Raw genomic sequence first — 22,904 nt, forward strand, 5'->3', positions numbered from 1 at the left:
CATAAACAAGCATTCATCAAAAATTAAAATTCACAAATCCATACCATTTTAGGAAATCACTGGTGACAAGTTATGAAGTCCTAGATATATAAATGTATTCTACGAATACACTCACATGTATGTCACTGCTGTGGAGAAATAACACAAAGCAGTTGCAAAAAAATGCTCTCAGGTTGTCTAATACTTCAACATTTGAGCAGCCTAAATCAATACAAACCGAACTCTAGAAAGCAAAGTATTCACATTGCCTAAACAAAGGAACTTGGTTTAGATGACCCCACTTAAGATCCTAGTCTCTCTAGGCTCCAGAAATACAGGGAGATTTCCAAAGTAGGATTTGGACTGTACGTAGTCTGAATCAATCTCTGGGAGAACACCTCTCTGTTTGGAGAAGTGTTACCACACCCACTGCAAGTGACATCAGGTGCCTGGAATAAGCTAGAGTAAATTCAGGACAAAATTTTGAACTTTATCAGTAAAAAATTACTCTCCTTTCTAAACAGTTTTATTTTATCACCTCCACTGGTGGTTGTGTTAGCATAAACATGTTTATCCTGACAAACCTGAATTTCCTTTCCCATATACTAAAGTGAGATCACTTTTATATGTGTTCTTCAGGGGGGAAAAAAAAAAAAAAAAAAAATCAAGTTTCCCGATACAACTATTCAATTGCTCATGTGTATCAGAAATTTGCCTCTGCAAGTGGTGTATTTATAAATAGTCAAAATCCATATGTTATGACCCCCAAACCTAGAATTCAGACAGAGTTTGGCATCTTTGAGCAGACCTAAATAGAAATGGCATACTGAAGTGGCACTATATACCTACATGCATGGAGGTATTTCTTTGAAAACTCACATCTGTATTTTTTAGAATGATGGTTACACACACCATTTACAAAGAAAGATGGTTAAGTTTTCCTAAGTTTTGTCTTAGGAACTCCAATAACTTTACTGAGTATTTGACTAGTAGTAGAGAAGCCTAGCATATTCTTGCCCAAAGCTTTCTGAAGAATTTTCTGAGAACACTGCATGTAGGGGATGCACTGGTTGCTAACCTACCTGGTCACACCAGTCTGCACAAACAAAGCTCCTTAACAGAACCAAGAGTTTTCCGCTTTTTGTTTACAGGATTTCTACTCTGCTACATATAGCAAACCCACTATTTCAAGCTGTAAGGAAAGAGTTAAGCTTTAACAGATCATGCTATAAAGGCTCAGCATGTTGTACAAGAACTGCTTTAATTCAAGTGTTAAAAATAAGAAGGACATTGATTATCTCAGTGCTTAGAGTCATTATCCTGACAATCTACAAACTGGAGAGGGTGCTTAACTCTTAACAGGAAAGTGAAAAGGTTGCTTTTGAGCGCAATTAAAACATGTCTGGCCCATCAGGGAAGAACCTATTATGTCAAAATGCAACCTGACATGAAAGTTTCATGCTCCCTGCTTTCTACACAATACTATCTTGCATTAGTTCTCATGCTTTAGATTACTTCTGCCTTTTCAGCTTTTCTTCCTAACAAACCAGGAGGCCTTCGTGCTTCAGTATGAGAAGTCACTGTTTCAGGAAATCTCTCACACAGACTACACTAAGTATCTCAGATTCTTCTACAAGTAAGTTCTCTACCACAGCACCAACATTTATCAATGATACTTTTCCTTCTTATAGAAGTTCTTAATGCTTACTTTTCTCTAGTGTAAATTCATTTTGTAACAATTATCCTCTTTGATTTCATGGTCAATGCATTAATTTAAGTGATCTCTTTCAGGCTGCTTCTTGAAGGCATGTTAACCAGAAAGAATCCATTATGAACGGATTTGTTTGCTGTACATTATGTGAGTTGGCTAGAAGCACGTAAAAGTACAGCTCTAGCTGAAAGGAGATCTATTTGTTGTCAGTTTTGAAACAGGCAGGAGAACTGGAATCATAACATTCTTGGAAATCCATTACATGTTTACGATTTAATATTAAGAGTAAGTGAAAGCTATATACATTTACAAAAAGGTTTTAAAACAATTGCATCCTTCTAAAATAAAACATTTTTACTGCCCCATATTTGTTATACACATATCAAGCAAAAAAGCTATCTGTTTGCACCACATTTAAGATCAGAATTACACTGTGGGTCGTTTTTTGGTTTTGTGTGGTTTTTTTTTTCCTTTTTCTTTAAATTACAAACTAGAATTTTGACAGTACATTTATAATGTTCTATATGAGAACTGAAATATCATTTTAATATATTACCACAGTTCACACATATATAGAGCAGAAGGTAAGTATTTCCTCTGTTTCCTTAACTGGCAACTTTTTTAGAAATACGTATGCATTTAAAGGAAGATGCATCTTCCAAAACCAGTATTTGATACAACAGAACATGCTGTTCTGTTATTTTTTTCCAACACCATTTTGAAACAACAGCTCAATAAAGTACCTTATTTCTGCAATAAACAAGCAGCATTTATTACCGTCTCCTTTTCGTGGTTTAACAGGGCTGACTTCTTTTCCAAACTGGAAATCTGCATCCTGTAACAGACCACTTTCTCCTTGCATTTCCTCCTCTATCCCACTCTCAGATGAGTGACCGCTCAATGTCCCTTCATTCCAGCTTTTATAGTTTTCATCAGAATTTTTTCTTCTGTGTTCCCTATTTCTTCTGCCCAGTGTAGATTCCAGCTCTGCACTTCCATCAGTGCTTGTTCCATTACAGGCTTTAGTTTGAGGAAAATGTTGCGTTACAAATCCCACAAACTTCTTTCCTCTCTTAGCAGCTTCGTTAACCTGTATTTACAACAGAAATTTATCTGCAAAGTGATTTTAGAATTGCATCTAACTTTTTTAAAAAAAGCTTCTATATATACATGTTCTGTTTAACTAAACTGCTGATTTTCAAGGACATAAAGACACAACACTGTACTATAGGAGGGTGGCTTGTCTTTATACACTGCCCATGTTCCAAAGTTAATGGATGTCTTCCAGCATGTCTGTGGGCTGAGGCCAAATAAGGTGGCCAACAGTGGTACCGACTTCAGTGCATACAAAATCCTTCATTTAGAACAAATCCAAAGTATTTTACTTGCTATGTTGTAGTGATAAGCAATATACTGGTGCAATAAACAGTATCGTTTCTCTAAACATGTGATACCAGTCATACTAAAATCACTGACCACTAATACTATAGAAATACCTATTTGTCATGTGTCATGATTCATTATCCCCTGGTTCCTTTAGAGGCTACTCAGCTTCCCTATTACTGAGAATAGTGAAGGAGCAGAGAAAGGAGGGAGCTATAAGCAAATTAAAACCCTCTTAACTTTGCTTTCAGCCAGTGGTGGGTCTTTTTCCCTGCACGGAAGTCTCAAAATACAACTGTAGAATATGTGCCACCTGTGGAATGTGCCTGTTCTTGGACGGAGTTTTTTTTTTTCCCTGGGATAAGGAGTACTGCCATTTAGGAAGGTGATCCCACTGCCATCTTGTGCTACAAGCTCCCCTGTGCAATAAAGTATTTCCAGGAAAATACAGAAACCCCAGCCCAGAAAGAAGTCGCCTGGGAAGTACTGGATTAGGGGGGGGTAGAGGGAGAAGGATCTCTACCCAGTTAACTCACATAAACTATTAATTCAAGAGAGTGAAAAACACTCAAATAGCTGATGGTACTACAATCCCTTTTTAGTACCATGATAGAGTGAAGTGTTACCATCTACCACCATTACGTATGTACAGCAATGATATGATATGCCAATCACTGACTATACAGAGCTGCTGCTTCTCAGACAACTAAAATAATTTTAAATGTGACAAGCAACATGCAGAAAAAGAGGTAATATGACAATCTTTTTCCTGAAATGCCACAAAGTCTTATGGGTTCAGACCTTTTAAAAAAAAAATTTATACTGGATTACCGGCTCAGTCTTTTTAAACACTGGGAGAATTTTACAATCAAATTATTTTCACTTACTACTTCTGTTCCAGATTTGCTTGCAAGATTGAAGCACCGCTAATTTCAAATGTATTTTTCCTTTAAATGTTTGTCTGGTGTGCTACACAACCAACCTGGCAGTACACATATAGTATAAATGTGTAATGGAATCGCATTTTAAATTTGAAACACCTGAAAATTTCAAAACAAGCCATTTAGAAATTTTAAAAAACTCTGTGATAATTTCAAAGATCATTAAAGATCTCTAATATGCTTTTTCCTCTACTTCTTTCCTTGGCAACTAATGTAAAAGATATCATTAACTCTTGTAATAACAATAGTTTCCTGTTTCAGCAAGTCTTCAATTTTGCAGAGGAAGTGAAACACAAAAAGAACTAGAACTAGAGCTTGCATTCCATTGGAAGTTTAGTTTTCTTTAACTATATAATATTTTCAAAAGCTGTGCAAAGCAAATATTTAATGCAATGACTGTGTATTTTGTATTTCTGTTAAAGAATGAAAAAAATATTTCTTAGAAATTGCATCTATCCATGTTCATTAGGAATACTTTAATTAACCCAGAACAACATAAAACTTCAGATTTTTTTTTAATATTAATTCCAGAAAAAGCTATCATACAAGCATTTTAAAAAAACTGACTGAGAGTTTGGGCCTGATTCCGCTTTCAGTGGTGTAAGCGGCCAGTCTCCCAAAACTTTACAGGGCTCAGTACTAAGTCCTAAATTAGAAAAAGCAACTAGTGAATAAAAATAACTCCTTTCGCATCAAGAAAAGGACTTTGTAGCTTCTGTAAAATAAACCAAAGTTAAAACTCAAAACTAAAAAAACATCAACCACTAAATAGAACTTACATGTATGGTAAAAATAAAAATCTCAAGAGAAGTTTGAAAAAACCCTCCATTACCTTTTCTAACAGTTCTTTCACTACCTCATTTGTCAGTGTTTCACACATTAAAGGACATTCCTCAATCACCAGCCTGGGGTGCCTTTGTCCTCTGGGTGCTGCATGCTTCTGGCTAGAACACAGAAAGAAAGCAGTCTTTGTCAGGAGTTTGCTGCTAACTTGGGCAAATGCTTGCATATAGAATTCTTTTCTTTTGGAATAGTTATGAATGAAATCCTGGCAATGCTTCTTCATACTTTTATTTAGAACTCAGCGGTTTTTGGTATTTTGTTCTGTTTCTTACACAAAGTGGCAGGTACTGTGTATTACAATGTCAGGGTAAGAATATTAATATTTAACAGGAATTTCATCTGAAGAATGTTAATAAACATCTTTTGGAAACTGAGCTTTATTGACAAACAGCCATGCTTTTGTAATACACAAATCCAAAAATCTTTGATAACGCAAAAAACCCCAAATTTAAGCTATAAATTCAGCAAGCACAAAACAGGTTCAGTTTTGTAGAAAACATACTATGAATAGAAATGGTACTTTTACACTGTTAACATGCTGCTGTTTAGTTTTTGTAACTAAAGCAGAGTTGTAGCTGCAGTATAAAATACAGTGTAGGCAAATACTAAAAATACAATGCAGTAACAATTACTTTGTGTTAGGTAATGTTTAAATCACTTCCATTTAAAGAATAGTATTCATCATGTTTTATCTAAAGCCAGTTACGTTATTACTCAGACAACAATATTTGGTGTGTATCAATAATATAACGGGATTTTATTTGATGTTTCCTTCACACAATCTTTTGCTTTAGAATGAAACACCAATGAGACACACTCAAATATAAAAGGTAACTTTCCAGATAGTAGTTAGAGAAGATGTATTTGCCTATAGGAAAACCAACATAGGTACATATGGCACCTGCATAGGAAATTGGGAACCTACACCCAACAGTTTCAAATGTAGGCTGCAGGGTCTCGTTCTTCACCTATTCAAAGACCTAAAGGTTTTCGAACCACAACTTCATAAGCATCCCACATCTACAGGGATAAGGCGAATTGTGCGAGCTGCGCGCTGGCAGCATCAGCTCTTAAAGGCCTGAGCTCCAGAGAGCAAGTATTCTGCTTTTCTTACTCAAGCATTTGCCCACATGGACAACATTCACCTTGTTTGCAGATGAATTTATAAAGGTAAGTTGTATGAGCAGCAAATACCATGGACAATGCTTGTTTAAACAAAGCGTTTGAGAAGCTCCCTCAAATGAACCATGTTTTACAGAAGTCTTATTGGAGTGGCAGGGGGTATCTTCCAACTCATGCCCTTCCGATCCTCCAAAAGAAAATGAAAGAACCTTTGTGCATCGCACTAGGACTTAAGAAAGAAAGGGAAGCATGACAGCTCCTAATGCAATAAGAAACCCACTTTTCTAGTTATTCAAAATAAGAACGAAAGGTTATCTTCTTTGCATTCAATGGAACTAATGGTAGAATTTCTTTGTACATTTTCTTTATGATCACATGGTGATTACAATGCAGTGAAAACAAGACTATGGAGCTGGAACATAAACGCAAACTCTTGACTCTCCGTCAGTGTCAAAACCAAGCTTTTGTATGCCTCCCCAATCACAGAGTGATTATTTCCTTCTTATTAAGAAGGAAAAATAAACTATTTATCTCTAAGTAATTCACACTTTATAGGTCATTTTCCCTGAATAATGCTCTTATGGGAAAAGTGAAAACACAAGAGTTTTGAAAATGAAGAAGGAAAAACAGACATGAAAGAATTTAAAGCAGCTTATTACTCCCCTAGTGTTTTGTTTAATCTTGTATCTGCTGCAGGTTCTAAGACAGATGATACATTATTATAAAGATGAATTAAAAATAAATGGGTAAACTAAAAATTTATCTTCCCACAAATTATGATAAGCAACTTTGGATTTTTGTTTGGACTTACTAAGGCAAAGTAAACATTAGTCTGCTGTGTGCTTAGCGTTAATTAAAAAAACATTACTAACTTGCTCACCTTTCTAGACAAGGAACAGTTATTTGATTCTCTGAGGTGCTCATTTCAATAATAATGTATGCGTGTTGAGCAATCCACTTACAAATGGCTTAAGTAATGGACCAATATATTAAAATTATTTCACTGTTACCTTAATTTTAATCGTGAAAGTACCACTCGATACATGTGACTTGCAGGGAAACTCCTCCTACGTCCAATTGGCAGTATAATAGGATGAACAGCTCCTACAACATATCCTTTGCTGTAATATCCTTCCACCTTAGATGCTATATCCAACACAGAACTGATCTTGATAACTTCTGGATTTGAGGAAGCTAAAAGCATTGAAAGCAGAAGAGAAGCACATTATACTGTGTATGTCCATATACTTTTTGGGTGAGTCCCTTTTATATAAGCCACACAAAATCTACCCCAAGGCATTTACTAAAAATGCTACAGTTCTATTTACACAAGAAAAAGCAGATTCACAACTGATTCAACAGTATTCAACTAGTTGAAGTACATATTTTACAAGTTAATATGATCTGTTTTTTATCTATTTGGCAACACTTTCTGTTGGATCTAGCTTTGCCAAGCTAATTTGAGAGCTGCATCAACATCTAAACACACAATAGATCTGAACTTAAGAAAGCAACTATTTTGCCTAGCCAAAGCCTTAGACATACTGAAGCAGTGTCCTTCAGCCCTAGTTGTGAGGTAAATTCCCGTACAATGAATTTAAGCCTAGAACAATTGGTTTGTTTTTCTTAAATACTTTTTTTGGATCCCTTAGAAGCGATCTGTGGATTGTAGGTTGAAATTTTAACATAGTCCCAATTCCTTTTTCCAGTAGACCTAAGTACATGTCACCTAAGCAAGCTATGGGCTGTCACTGACTTCTAAGGACGATCCCTCTGAGTGTGTGCAAGCATTTCCAATCAATAGACAACAGCTAGGTACTACATAGCTATTGGGGGAAACTACATAGATAAAGGGAAAACTTTTTGGAGAACCTTTTTTGAATGGTCTGATCCACAGCTTTTGCACAGAGAAAAGGAAGATCCCACACTGGTAATAGATTATATATTCTGCCACAATAAGTCTAGTGGTCAGTATTTCCTATTCCCCTCAACTCCAACTGGAATTGATGCTCTCAGAGCCTCCACAAAGCAGGAAATCAATACTCATATACAGACAGTAACTGAAGAGCAATTTTGCCAGCATATATTTGCCATCATCAAAATTTTCATCCTTTGCAGATATGAACTTATGACAAGACAGCTTGGCTTGGAATTTGATGATGTTTATCAGTGACCCTTGCTGTATGTGACATACTTTTTTGTGTTCTGTTGGGTCCCTCTCTTTGCAAGACTTTCAGTGCATTAAGACCAGTGTCCAACTGTATTAAAGGATGCCTCAGTTGGAATTAAGTGACCTCAAAACACTTTGAGATACAAACATTTTAACATGCTGCTTTAAACATTCCCTTGCAAACCACACAATAAACTGAAAACAGTTAAATACACTGATTCTCCTTTGATTCTGTAATATAAAAAAAAAGACAGAAAAAAGAACAGATACATGCAATGACATAAATTTTACTTGCCACTTTGTAAATGTACTCCTTAAAGTTAATTTCATGTTCTTACATCCTTTCACCTACCTACCTACCCTATATTGTAGTTAGGCAATGACAAGTAATTTAACGACTTTATCAAAACCACAACAGGTCACAAAGTCTACCTATCCTACTGGTTTAAAGTATCATAAACCAGATATATGAATCTTTAGTTTGCCTAAATCTTTTATTCTAATAAACTGAATTAGAATTCTGCTGGTTCACGAGTGATGTGTTCTGTAAAATATCAACCTCTACACTGCTTTCCCACTATAAAATGGGGATAATACTGATATACATACACTATGGAGGTTTTTTAAAACAAAACAAAAAAACCAAGAAAAACCCCACAGAAACCCCCCCACCCAAACAAAAAAACCAAACCACAAACCAGAAACTAATGTTTTACAACACTCAAATGCTTTTAAATACCAACTTTTACTGAAGGGAAAAAGGAATGGAGGCCTACTTTGGTTGTCACTGTAAGAACCTTAACAGCTCAGAAAAGCTATCAGAAGAAACCAGAATAATGTGTATCATAGGAAATGCACACAACCAAAAAGTATCACTAACATATATATTGACAGTTTATTGCTGATAACTAGCAAACTCAACCTATTAATGTAAACTCTGCCATTCTCAGTCATAGGGACAGAGCTGTTGCACTTTCTTATGCTACCTTGCCTTTTTTTTTTTCAGGCAGACAGTACATCACAGCCCTCCCCTTCATAGACAGATAATACTTTGCCCTTAGTAACACCTCCATCCCATGATTCCACTTACAGTAAATCCAGGAGATATTAAATACATATTGAAGAAATAACTGCTCTACAGCCCAAGAGCCAAAAAAAGCAAGAACGTATGCACTGTGATCATCACTTCACTGATTTTCCAAATGTTTTAACCATTTTTCGTTAAGAAAACTTCCTTCCTGATGTGCTGTGACCAGGTAGCCAAAATACTTTTACAAATAACAGAACTACAGCTAACTTCCTAGCTTTATAGTAAACTTCAGATGCACGATATTGAAGATGATGACAGAACAGCTACTTCATACATATTCATACTGTTATTCAGAGTGACAAGAACTTCACAGCATGTCATCTTAGTGGGTTGTTAGTGAAATACCCTTGCATCGATATTCCTTCTTTTCCCCACTAGGAGAGTTGTGTAGAAAAAGCATAAGCATGCTTGAGTAGGAGTATTTAAACTATCCCTACTTTATGGTTAAACTGACCTCAAAATGTAACAGCTGTTTTTGTAACTGAGATACGCCTCATGATTGAGACCATAGAATTTACAATCCTTGAAAAGCATTTAAAATTGCACTTCAAAGTCCACTGCTCCCTTTCCTTTGTACTATTAAATCCCACCAAAATAAAAGACTGGCTGTAATTTTCTTATTTGGGATTCTCCTTATGCAGAAGAACCTCCACGGAACCCAAAGCTGATTTTTACAGTTGGGATGCGAGTATTTCGGGGACCAGGAGGGGAGAAGCCAAGGTACAATGCACTGCTGATGACTAGTTAAGACGTGCAGGGACTCCAGCCAGCAAATTTAGACTACAGCATGGTTGACCTAGTCTGCGTCATGGCTTGGGAGAAGATCAGGGACTCCTGAAAGCCTCCCCAGCAGGCTCATTTCGACTTCACATAGCATAAATCTGATGAAGCAGAGAATAAGGCATATTAAACTGAAATAATGCATTTACGCTTGCTACACTTATCTTGATGATAGCTTACTGTAGGATCTTATAAAGGATACTAAGTGCAGATTTTCTGTTTTACTTGGTGTCAGATCCAGTGGTAACAAGTCACTCAGGCAAACAGAAATCTCAGGTGTTGGGTAAGGTCTTGCTCTGGAAATCAGCAGATACAGAGTGCCATGAAGACATAACATGCAACTTGACAGCAGAGTGAAAACTAACTTTGGTCTAAAGTGATAAAAGGCTCTCAGCTTAGGTTTCATTTAGCTAAAGGATATTCAAGTAGCAACAAGTATGTGGGCGAGTTGATTGGGGTAGAAGGGAAAAACCAAAAAAGCCCCACAGTATTTTAGCCAATCCTGCGTTGCTTCAGAAATGCCTCCAAGACAGTATATACACCATTTTTTTCTGTATTCATGATCTTAGCTCTAAAGAGTAGAGACCTCAAACAAAAAATATTTTAAGGTCAAATACACACACAGCTAGAGCAATTCAACAGAAAAATACCCATGTTTACAAATCCACTTGCTCACAGTTAGAAACCAAAAGTTAAGCAACTATCTAAAACTGATCTCACTGTTATTTAGCCTTCATAATTCCACAGTAAGCCACTGAAGCTAAGCACTTTTGAGTATCAGACTAAACAGGAGAAAATGAATCTTTACTGCTGTAGGGATAGGTTATTAAAATAATAGAGATGCACCTTTATTTGCACTTGTTTGATGTGCTTTTTCTTTCAAGTCACAACCACGTTTACAACAAATCCTTTACACATCACTTCCAGAAACTTGTTACTTTAAACATAAATAGTCTGTGTTCTGACTAATTTTGTTAAGACCACTAAATGCCCTTCAGTCTCAAAAAACAATAAAAAAAATCTAGTATCCTTTTATTATCAGTAGATTAGTAGGTAATTCATGTATGCATTAGGCAGCCTAGCTTTATTTCCAGTACATTACCACTACTACTTACTCAACACAAAGTTTTGTTTCTTCAAAAAGCAGCAGCCAGTGAGAAACTCTTTAAATGTGTAAATAAACAGAACAAATACAGTCATATGTCAAGTACTATAACTTAATAGAATGTGGCTTCTATTAGTATCTTGCAGTTTTTCAATGAACAGACTGATACCTTTTAAATAAAATTATTAATGCAGTCCTTTCATTTAGAGTTAAAACTAAGCAGAGGCCAAGTTTTGTTTATGAAAAAGTTTCTGAAAATGTAACAAGACATGCACTTACACTTTCTCCCTTTACCAAACCCTTCTAGCAACTGCATTTACTTAAAATCCTTGTTATTAAGAATTTCCAGTAGATCGGGTTGTTACAAAATGCAAGTTACTACAAAGTGACTGCAAAACTGAGCTGTCTGTTCTCGGAGGGCAGCCATCTGGGCTTGTTTATGTTTTCAACTTGGTGGAACAGGGAGTTGCTCTGTTAGAGACGGGACACCCTCGGGAAGGAAGTATCCCACAGAGCACTGTCTGCCTCTAGCTACGCATACAAATTTTGTTTCATTTTGGTCATGACTTCAAAAGACTATTCAACAACTACAAATAAAGCATTTGGAAAAAATAGTAAGACGAAACTAAGACTCTTACTAAAATATCTACCAAGAGACTGGGGCGGGCGTAAGAGGGGAAGCTACTCCTGGCATACAACTAAGAAACAGACTTACTTCTGCATAAAGTAACAAGGACAATGACAGCCTGTTTGCAAAAGTTGAGCGCATTTTAAAAAATTGTTATTCAACTAATGCTCAGGCACAGTGTATTTTCTGAACCGTCACACTGAATTCAGACAACCATTATTCAAAGCGAGTATGGATAGCAGTATCTGACTCACAGGAAACTAGGAAAATCTCTAACAGTTTTTAGCCAGCTTCCTTAACAAGGACAGTTGTGTAATTTGGAGAGTTTGGTTGTTAAAAATACTTCAGTAGTTTCCATTGTAATTTTCTCTAAGTGATGACCTTCGTCATGATTTGTGTATCAAAATAAAAGTCTTACGTTTTGGCTAGCTTTGATAAAAGTATCTAAGATTTACTGTAAGTCAAACAAGACAGAACTAAGTTAAATCCTATTCCTTGCCTTCTCAGAATAGTAAAGATATAACATAAAAAGATACCTTCTAAAGTAAAATCCAGCAATACATATTCATAAGCAGAATCCGTCTTTGTTTCAACTTGTGGTCTCTTCAATGTAGAAAAGATTTTTCCAGGGCTGCTATCATCTGGGTCTTCCAGCTTTCTCAGTCCGCACCCCATGGCAAGATCTGCAAATGATTAAATCGCAGGAAGAGTGGGGGGAGCAGCAAGATCTGTCGCTCTCACTACAGGGGAAAAAAACAAAGTAACCAAATAATTCCCTTCGATTTTGTTTTCTATTAGCTGTAAATCCAAATACAGAACAAGTCCGGTTCCCAAATCAAAAAGCGAAGGTACTTTCCATTCATTTTTTATATAGAAACAGTAAGCCCGTGATGATTTCAAGCTACAAACTTGGTAAGAGTAGGCTTGATTTCACAGTAATATTTGAGCTGCTACAAACTAGCAGAGATTTTCCATGCCACGTCAATTTACAGCCAGCCCCCTATCAGTGCTCTCTTGCAGAGGACACCAATAGTGCTTTGTTTGTCCTTCTAGACTGACTGGGTAAGGGGGGGCCGTAGGGGGGAGCAGAACTGAAAAAGAAAGTTAGAGAGAAACTTGTCTGTAATTACTTACCTCCAGAAGTTCTACTCAACTGCAGTGGCAAGTCAGAGGGGAAAAAAGCAAGTTAGTCAGAATGAAAGAATGAGAAAAGAGCCTCAACATGGTTGGAGACGAAAATCATTTCCAGAAAGGAAGTCAGCTTCAAGAGGAAATTGCTTCTGGCATCTCAAAGGGTAGAAAAGTAAATGAAAAGCAGTTTAGTCCTTATTTTAGATTTCAAAGTTTGGTTCCTATTTCCTTTCCACAGGAACTTTCTTCCAGGAGGGGGGGAGCGGCGGGGAGGGAAGAACATGGTGTAATATATTGTAATAATGTAAAAATATAGAGCAGAGAAATTTCTTGTCAAGAAAATCAGTAAAAATCTACATCGCTAAAATCAACTTACATAATTGGTTTTGATAAACACTGAAAAATGATACTGAAATATTCCTCATTTCAAAATCAGAAAGACTTTTCCAATGTTATATATGAATATAGTTACAAGACTTTGTTCCCCATTTTTCAGGGTATTGAATGACTGAAATCCTCTTCTCCTCTGCCAGGCTGACCTCAGTTAGTACAGCCACAGACTTTCAACACTGTTTCCTAAGTATATTTTTCTTTAAGTCCTGAAAATTTAGTATAATTTTAAGGGGTCTCATTACTCTTACATTAACTAGAGCAAGTCACTTGTAACTGTATTACACCTGGTGCAGACCTTGATAATGCATGGGAAAACAAAGGAACAGTGACTGATTTTCTAAGGCCCTGTTACTGTTGAGGTGGGCAGTTAGAAAATTTACTTTTTTATTTTTAGACTGCATCTAGAGAAATTAAGAGTCATACAGAGAAAACCAGAGATTCACAATACCATTTTGGATGAAAGAAACTGCATGTGTGAATTTAAAAAGCTTTTTACTTTTTTTTTTCTTCACTGAAAAATATTAATCTTATAAAAAATGCCCATATTTTCTATAATCAATCACTGCAAGTTAGGCATTAACCATTTGTGGTTTTCTTCCTGTTCTACTGCAAGCAAAGTGATCTGACTTCTGTTTAAGTAGCTTACCAGGAATGATAAGTCTGCAGACTATATCCCCTTGGAAATCCACATTATAGTTTAAAATTACTTAACTTTGGAAGAATTTAAAAAATCACTGAGTGCAGAGCCTATGCAATAATTACGACTTCAATCCTACAGTCTTTAAAACAAGCTCCCAGGTGCTGAAACCAAGAAAAAAAACCCAGAGTGTTGTCTTCTTGATTAAAACCTAGAAAAACATACTAAATGAGCAGAATTCTTCAGCTTCCTGCATGTCTACTTACACAGAAATTGCTCCCAAGCACTATTTTTTTTTTTCAGTAAAGGTCATCCCTGAATTGTTGCTATACCAGACATACATGTAAACTGTCCACTTAACCTTGTGAATCCTCCTGCTTCATTCCACACAGTCCTTAAGATCCACTGTAACTGCCTGTATAAAGCCATGGCATGACTAAGACAGCTGCAAGTAAAGTAACTTCTTGCAGCACTAGTCCAGTTGCCAGCTAGTTCCATTTTTTTTTTTTTTTTTTTTAACATTATTTAACTAAAGATAGCTACATTTTTAATGAGGCAGAATATTGTATTTTGAACTCTTTGTGACAAGGCTTAAACCATATTTCAACCCTCTCACCAAAATAGGATTTTTCATAGTATAAACAAACTCTTATGACACCAACACAGAAACTGATACGGATAAAAACAATGGTCCTTATTTTGGGTAACCCCAGATTAGTTAAGCTTCCAAGGTGGAAGTCAGTCAACAGTTGCCATTGCAGACTTGACTCAAAAGTCACTAGACTGAACCAGTGAAACCAAAAGATCCCACATGTCAGAATAAAGAAAACGAAACACAACCAACCAAGAACTAGCATCACTCACAGGAGTTCAAAACTGCATCAAAGCACCTGAATGACTCAGGAGAGGAACAGGATCCTAAGATTCCTGGATTCAAGAGCTGCTTAAGGAACTGCTTGAATAACTATAGTATCCTGATGCAAAGTGGATATAAACTACAAAACAGTCCATTTCCAGCGACCCAAAATGCAAAGGCTCTGGGAATTGGAATCAGAGAAGAACAGATCCCTAAAACTACACTGTGATTCACCGAGGTGTGGTAGTCACGGCAACCCCCAGTGAAAGAGCATGTGACTCATTCAATGAAGCTTGGTATCGTTTTTAGACTTTTAAAAAGGCAAACAAAATAGCCAAACAATGGACCAAATAATACAAAGCAACTATGTTTCTGTGGAATGCTTCCCGGATCCCCCTGCGGTTTTTATTCTGACGAAATGGAAAAATGATACGAAGATGGCAAAAGAGTAGCACACCAAGAGGCGCACGGGCCCAGTGCTGGTCTATCAACTGTCTTCTAGCAGTGCAGGATGAGAGGCAGCAGCAGTTCTGCACAGTTGTTTTGACCAGAAAGTGAGACAAGAAGCCTTGCTGTCTACCCACACCTCAGGGTTGTTCCTGTCCCTTGCTCATGACATACTTTGTTCCCTGTTGTCAGTGTCATGGGAGGTTTGAAAACATTTGTGTGGGAGGTATTTTTGTCTTTCGTGTTACATTATGAAACTTAGTGAATGTAAGGACATCATCTGATGCTTGAAACTGATGTTTTGAAATAGATGTCCCTCTGTTCCCGACTCCATGCTGATCTGCTCACTATTAACATTACTGACATCCAAGGCAGGCTCTCTGTCTACAGCGTTGATACCAAATATAAGTGGTGTCGGCACACCTTTTTGACGAAATTTCTCTTGCTATAATTAAAAAGACAACACTGTTTTTGGAACATCTGTGATAAACCGACTTGAATACAAAGCCTATATAAAGAATGCCTTCCCTTCTCCAAAACCAAATATGACCTGCATAAACCATTTAATAAAATACAGTTTAAACTTTGCCTCCCCCAGTATCTTAAAACATCAAGAATGGGAGATTGTACTTGACAGTAGTATGTTCTTTTTTCAAGTCATCTGAGCTTTCTGTTCATTAAAATCACAAAAGGTAAGGAAAATTATGAAAACAGTGCAGGTACACATAAGATTTTCCTTGTCTGTGCATGCACAATGTCAAAATAAAAGCTAGAGATAATAAATATTCAGGGAAATTGAATTATAAAGCCTTTAATTTTTAATGGATACCAAAACCCAAGAAAGATCATAAGCTATTAAATCTGCAATTCAGAGAGTCAGCTATACCAGGATCCACAGCAAATATTTCCTTAAAGACTCTCTCTCCCTCTCTCTTTCTCATTAGGATATGGGCTAGTATGTTAAAAGCAAAAGGAATCATACTGCTTTAATGCTACGTTAACTTCAAAAAGCTTCAAAAGCAGCAGTATTTTAAATTTTAAAATATGTATCAAGGACGTTGTAAGAAGGGCAGTAAAATTTTTCAGCAGTATCACAATTACGACAAATGACTCCTGCTCAATAACATGATTTAGAACTGGCTGAAGCTTCTGAGAGGAGAACATCTCACACTTCACAGCCTGTTAGACCACCACAGGGAGAAAAACATCACTGGCGGTACATCTGCAAGAAGGTTATTCACTCAAAACATTTTAACTGATGAGCTTATCCAGAATAAATTCACTATTACAAGTTGCACAGCCTTTAAATATCCATTCCTATTCTCGAGGTTAAAGAGGAGTGAGCATCAGAAATACAAATACTTTAAAACTGTGCCAATTACCTAAAGAATAAATTACTGCTATTTACAACGATTTCACTAGGACCAAAACTGACTCAGCTAACAAGAAACAGAAGGGATAACTCTTAGTTCCTCTGTCAAACTCAAACTGTAAAATAGTATTTGTACCAAACATGTTTCCCACTTGGGGTCATAACCACCCATCTTTGCAGCTTAACAGCACGTAAGAGCACCACTTAAAAAAAACCAACAACAAAGCAGCATTATTATCAGCTATAGATCAGTCATCACTGACACAGAACATTTTAACACAACAGACACATTAATAAGATACAAGGGAGCAAATTAGAAACACAAGCTAAATTAGTCAAATTTCTCCAGAACCTGAGGCTATCTGAACAGCTAGAGGACTCAAAAACAATGCATTAAAAAACCCCCTAAATATTAATCATCTCAAATTGCAACACTTGAACTTCACAGTTCCTCTCTAAACTTCTTTTTAGGCTTACTTCGTTTGTTTTATGACTCAATGGAAATGTAAAGTTTTTGCTTGGGACAGGATAACAATAGAAAAAGCAGAAAAATTCCATCAGAAAAATTCTGCAATTCAATTGTCAAATATTTTTCACATCTCCATCCTCAAGAACTACTACTTCAACTAAAACAAAACACTGACATTTAGTTCTTCTTTCAGTAGAATGATTTGATTAAAACTGTTTTGTCCATAATTTAAAGATGTTAAGAAAGTAGCACTGTTCCATTCTGAAGGCTCCTTGGTTTAGCAACTTCTTAAATTTTTTTTTCTTTGCCCAAATTTTTTTTTTTTTCTTTTCCCTTTGAAGGAATAATTTTGTGAATGTAACAGGAACTCAGTCTTGCTAAACATGTTAACTTGAGCAGAAAAGCCAGCTTTTCTGCAATAATATTGAACTCAACGTTCTAAAAGTAATTAACGGAGAGATGACAACAACAGTTTGTTTTAATGACTGCAAAACACAGTTTAATGATAAAAATTCATCAATTCCATTTTTCATACTTTTCTAAACCCATATTTAAACTAATCATCAATACTACAATTAAATAAACAAAAGTTACAATCCAAGCAGCAGATAGGGACCAATATGAATTAAACTTTTAGTTGCCAACCCAGAACTTCACTAGAAGTTACAAACTACAGAAACTTGTTTATTATTGCTATATTACAAGTAGTTTCAACCGAAAAAGCTTTTGATTTATAAAATTGCTAACAGTTGTCTAAAATGAGATCTACAAATTTATCAAGCTTTTATCTATGCACATCCACAGTATCTCACTTATCAAGGCTGCAGTAACTAGATCATCTGTATCTGCAATACAGTATCAAATAACACAGCCATGTGATCAACTAAAATCATGCATTCTCAAATGAAACTGGATGTTCTAGTTTATCTGATTAAAAGCAACAGGAAATACTATGAACAGTATTCTGTCTACCTTTAATGTACACACTTATGTAGACTGCAGCTCCACTGACAGAGGTACAAAATGACCACGCGAGGCCCTCAGAATTACAGTTTCAATACTTCTTTAAATTATTTGTGACTCAAAAAGTCTAAGAAGGCCTTACAAGACCTATGCTTTCCCATTACATCTTAGCTACACTATTAAACATTGTTAAAGTGAGAGCTACAGATTACTGTTCTGCTTTCTATATTTCCATCTGGATTTTCTGTACAACAGCTTATAAGGATTTCCGTACAGGATTGTTCACGCGTATCAAGACACTGGCATTATATTTTGGATCTTTAAAATACTGATTTAAACCATGTATTTTCTACTTAAATAGGAAACAACTTTTATACCAGGTGAATCGAAACTACCATAGTACTTCAACATTACAAAGCCTCAAACCTATTTTACTGTAATTTTTACTGTAAAAAACTATTTTACAACCATACAACTTCTCACATTTTAGAACTATGTTGAACAGAGAAAAACATTTCAAGAGAGCCATGTGTTCTGCTAGTTTTTGCTCAGTTACTATTGGAATGCAGTTTACTCATTGACTTAATATTAGCTATTTTGAAAAATGAATTTCAGAATACAAAGAATTGCCAATTTAATGTGAAAAATGTAAACAGTTTTTTAGGGATGATGAATGGACTTCTGATGCTTAAGATTAGAAGTAGCAGGAACCAAAAGTGTTAGTGAACTAGAGAATTTTACTTAATGCAAGAAAACCCTTGATCAAACACATAAAAATACAGGAGAGAAAACTTTGGTAACTTTTCTGCCTGTCTACAGGTTTTTATCCAGTGTTATCTAACAGAGGATGTTAGAACTAACATTTTGCCATATAAATATAACATTAAATAGACAACAGTTGCTAGAAATACTGTAACAGCTAGCTCAGTAGAAAACAAAAAGAGATCAGCCAGAAAATTAATTTAGTTTGCTAACACGTGAATGTGACAAGCAGTGTACAAAGACAAAGATGATTATTTGCTGTTAGCTACTGAATGTCCATAGGGCACAGTCCTAATCTAATGTGTTCCCTCCTAGCACATGTGTAAAGCCTTACAACTATCAAGGGGAAACTGCAGAAGACCAAAGAGAATGTTACCCTTCTCCAACCTCCCAAGAGCAGTGAGGGATCAGGGTCTTAATATCTGCAGTTAACTAAATGACTTCTGTATGAAAGCACAGGAATTTCTGTATTATGGAAATTTTAAGTGGCAGGACAATAATACCGTGTAGTGTAAGACATTAAAAAAAAGTCATGAATGCTAGAACATCAAGATAACGCAATTTTAGGCACTACCTGAGGAAATGATGTAGTTCTTTTTCAACGCGTATCATTTGTGTACCCCTGTAACGAAATTACAGAAGTCAGTTATTGTGCCTCAATTGTGTCTAAGGAAGGATTCACCTACTGGAAGCTTAAAGGTTCAGTTACTACTGATTGATGTTATGCCATCATTGCTGGCAAGCATTTTGAAGAAAGATAGCTACAATATCAATGGAGAGCCCTCAGTATTTCAACAGCTCCTGGAGGAAAGCCAACATTCAGAGCTTCGTCTTGGTGTCTTCTAGGTCTCTCAAATCAAAACGCAGCATTGTTAAGACCCTGTGATACAATCCTAACCAACAGTACCTCCACTCCAGACTGATGTTACAGGCCCCACAGTAGAACACTGCGGTTTACTTCTGTGCCTAACACTGAATATCCTTCCAAATGATCAAGTACTTACATGCAAGTAAAAACAAAGTAACTGTTCTTTGAAGCAAAGGCCATGGGATCAACTCATTATCAACAATCTAACATCTGTACGAATTAATGGAAAATAAACCACATTTTCTGAATATCTGGACTGGAGCCACAATCTGATGACATGTAAATGACTGCACAGTATTTGTATACTTTCAAGCAATTAGTTCAAAAGACTTTCCTGTAAGCACATGGTTTTTTTAATGTAGTACTCACTGTAAAATTTACTTCTTGGATCTCTAAAGCATGGGAAGTCATGTTTGGTAAATTGTGAATTCCAAAAATAAGGACTTGGGACTGAATCTTCTGAATCCTGGGTCCAATGCGTATTTGTTTCATGATACAAGAAATAAGGCTCTAACAGAACACACAACCTTCCTTTCTTTGGCACCTTCAGAGACAGCACTTCATTAAAAAAAATATTTACTATGTAAAAATTCTTCCACTGAAATGAATTATTGTTACGACGTGCCAAGATTTCTGTAAATATATTTATACTGATGAATTCTAAGATCTAAAAATAAAACAGAAGAACATCTGGACAGATGTTTTTAGTGGTACAGACTGGCTCAGAAACATGAAAATCTACAGCAGATGAATTTCCCCCCTCAAAAATAGGCTGAGATCCCCATGTATCCAACAAATTGTATACCTTTTTTGATACTTATGGTAAAACAATCCCACAGCTGCTATGGCAACAAGTTTTTAAAAACAGAAACTAATAAATTTTATTTGTGTAGATTTTTCGACCTAGCAAAAGGTGGAAAGTCACTTGAGGAAACTTGCAACCAAGACATAGTACATGGCATCTCCTTTCACAACAATTTCAAAACAGCATAAGAACAGAACCAGACTCCACCTCTCTTCCTGTACAATACGAAAGAATGCTACTGACTGCTAGAATAATCTTTAAACATATTTACATATTATGCATGGATTATTTACTGACTATAATGCCCACTCTAAGATCCCTGGAATGAGTAAAAGAAAAAAAAAAACCACCCACAAAATGAAACAAATTTCTATGGAGTAGATAAAAAAACTGAAAAGCTCAAGGGTATTTTACATACATAAAATCAAGACCTCAGTGCTGTGTAAGCAGTAAGCCATAGCTCGCACTACTAACTACAGAGGCTGTATTTTAACCTTTGAGGTATCCGACTTTTACAAAACATAGAAGGAATCCTAGAAGGGTGAGAGAAGAAGCAAGGAAAAAAAAGAAAATTATCTTCCTGCAGTTGAGGAGAAAGTATTCCATCTCAACTTGTGATACTGCCAAGGAGTTCCTAAGTTTTGCACAGACAACAGAAAAAGTCAAACAAGCAAGGAGAAGTCTTCAATGGTCTTGTAATGGTAAGAAGTCAATTCTTGCCTTTTTCTATAGCTAAAAACATACCATAAAACTGAATTTATTGCTTACCATATGCAAGAAAAATGTCAGCCTCTATAAGGATAAGTAATTATTAAACTAGTGGTCCAAATTTTCTTTTAAAAAGTTTTTATTCCCAAGCACTAAAATGACACGTAAGTAAAACACTTTATAAAAAGCAAAGAATACCGATTGCCAAAAAAAAAAAAAAATTAAAAGTAGGCTATCAGAATTGAAACAAAATGAACATAGATTTAAATAACCAGATTTTAACCCACAGCACATAAATGCTGTCAGTATGTGGGAAAATGGCTTTTACTTTGTAGCTAATGGATCTTTTAAGTTTACATAATCCAGAAATTAAATGATAAATTTTCCATTCAATAAAAGTATGCTCATTTTCAATCTATGTCAGTAACCAAAGTTTATACAGTAGGCTGTGTATCAGAAATCACCCTTTTGTCCTGTAACAGTATTTTTATTAAGAAAGGAAATGCAGGATAAAATAATGGTTTCATGTGTTTTTACCTGTCCAAACTACAGAATTTCATTTGATTTCTTTACAAGAAGGAGTGGTATTTTAACTTAGGCATTTGTTAGAAGTTAGGAAGAACATATCCTCCACGTGATAGGTATGTTAGCAAAGCTATTTTAGCAAATAGCTAAAAATCTGTTTTACAAAATCTGTAGAAGAAGGTGGTATAAGAATTTTATCTTCCATTCTGTAATCTTTTCTAGGACGAAAATGGGAACTTCATGTATATGGAGGTTTCAGACTCACAGGCGAATGATGTGAAAAATTTCTTCTCACAGAATGCGACCTTAATTCCTAAAGAGAGGGAAAAATGCTATGTTGTTTCCTCTATTTCAAAGTGTGTCTCACTTACTACATTAATAATGTTTCAATGAGAAGTTACAGTGCATTTTGATATTGCATCAGCTAGACAGACTTAGTTCAAAAAGGAAAATCAGATTTCCATTACGTACATAGGTGAAGTCAATAGTGGCAAGAAATATCTTCCTCTATTTACAAGTATGGAATTTTAGAATGAGTTCAGAATTAATTTACTTTAAAAAAAAAAAAAAAATCAAGTTTTGTTCATTGATCATATGGCCTTAGTAAAGAATGTCAAGTTATTAAAGCAATTGTGTCCTCTTTCTAATTGGATAGAGACAATTTATTTTTATAATATGTTACAGTGCAAAACTATTTAACCAATTCTATTCTTTTCATTTTTGCATTCTCTGTAATGTAGATTAAAGCAATGCATTACTATGGGAATTTATAATAATGCTTGCATTATTTTTTCAGTAGCTAAAACTCAGATTTATAAAACTTGAGATGAGTAACTGATAGCTATCCTATTTGTAAACTAACAAATAGGCAATAGACTGTGATTAAGTAACTTGTCACTGGATGCCACTAGCTGCTGACAAAAGGATGGCAAGATCCAGAAAACAGGGCTACCATTTTAGGTGCTGGGAAGAACAGTTTTTAGAATACCTGTACTATTCTGTTTATTCTTCCTAAGATCAAATTCTCTTACCGTCTCTCCCTTTGTATCTCAGCTGCTCTGTCTCCAATTTGTGGAACTCCCATCTGTTTTATTCTCTTTACTTAACCAATCTGAGTACTTTCTTCCCATTCCTACTATGCCATATGACAGACTCAAACTACCTTTGTTTCCTAACCTTATCTTCTTAGCTCAGGCCTTTTCAGCACTCTAATTTT

At 35.7% G+C, this 22,904-nt stretch overlaps 1 protein-coding gene across 2 annotated transcripts in view; it reads right to left on the bottom strand.

The window, feature by feature from the left end:
- RFTN2 (raftlin family member 2) overlaps window positions 1-12,699 on the bottom strand; it is a 31,839-nt gene extending 19,140 nt beyond the window's left edge. Inside the window, exons 1-4 of one of the 2 annotated variants that reach the window (XM_009574280.1) lie at window positions 12,289-12,699; window positions 6,990-7,173; window positions 4,847-4,958; window positions 2,468-2,780 (exon numbers count right to left, since the gene is read on the bottom strand). In XM_009574280.1, the coding sequence (XP_009572575.1) occupies window positions 2,468-2,780; window positions 4,847-4,958; window positions 6,990-7,173; window positions 12,289-12,427 (748 nt within the window). In that variant the 5' untranslated portion in view covers window positions 12,428-12,699. Of the gene's footprint in view, window positions 1-2,458; window positions 2,781-4,846; window positions 4,959-6,989; window positions 7,174-12,288 lie in introns of both variants that reach the window. The other variant, XM_009574279.1, reaches the window with a different exon arrangement.
- Between the last annotated feature and the right edge of the window lie 10,205 nt (window positions 12,700-22,904).

Source organism: Fulmarus glacialis, unplaced genomic scaffold, assembly GCF_000690835.1.
Source record: "Fulmarus glacialis isolate BGI_N327 unplaced genomic scaffold, ASM69083v1 scaffold14323, whole genome shotgun sequence".
In the NCBI taxonomy this organism is placed as follows: domain Eukaryota; kingdom Metazoa; phylum Chordata; class Aves; order Procellariiformes; family Procellariidae; genus Fulmarus; species Fulmarus glacialis.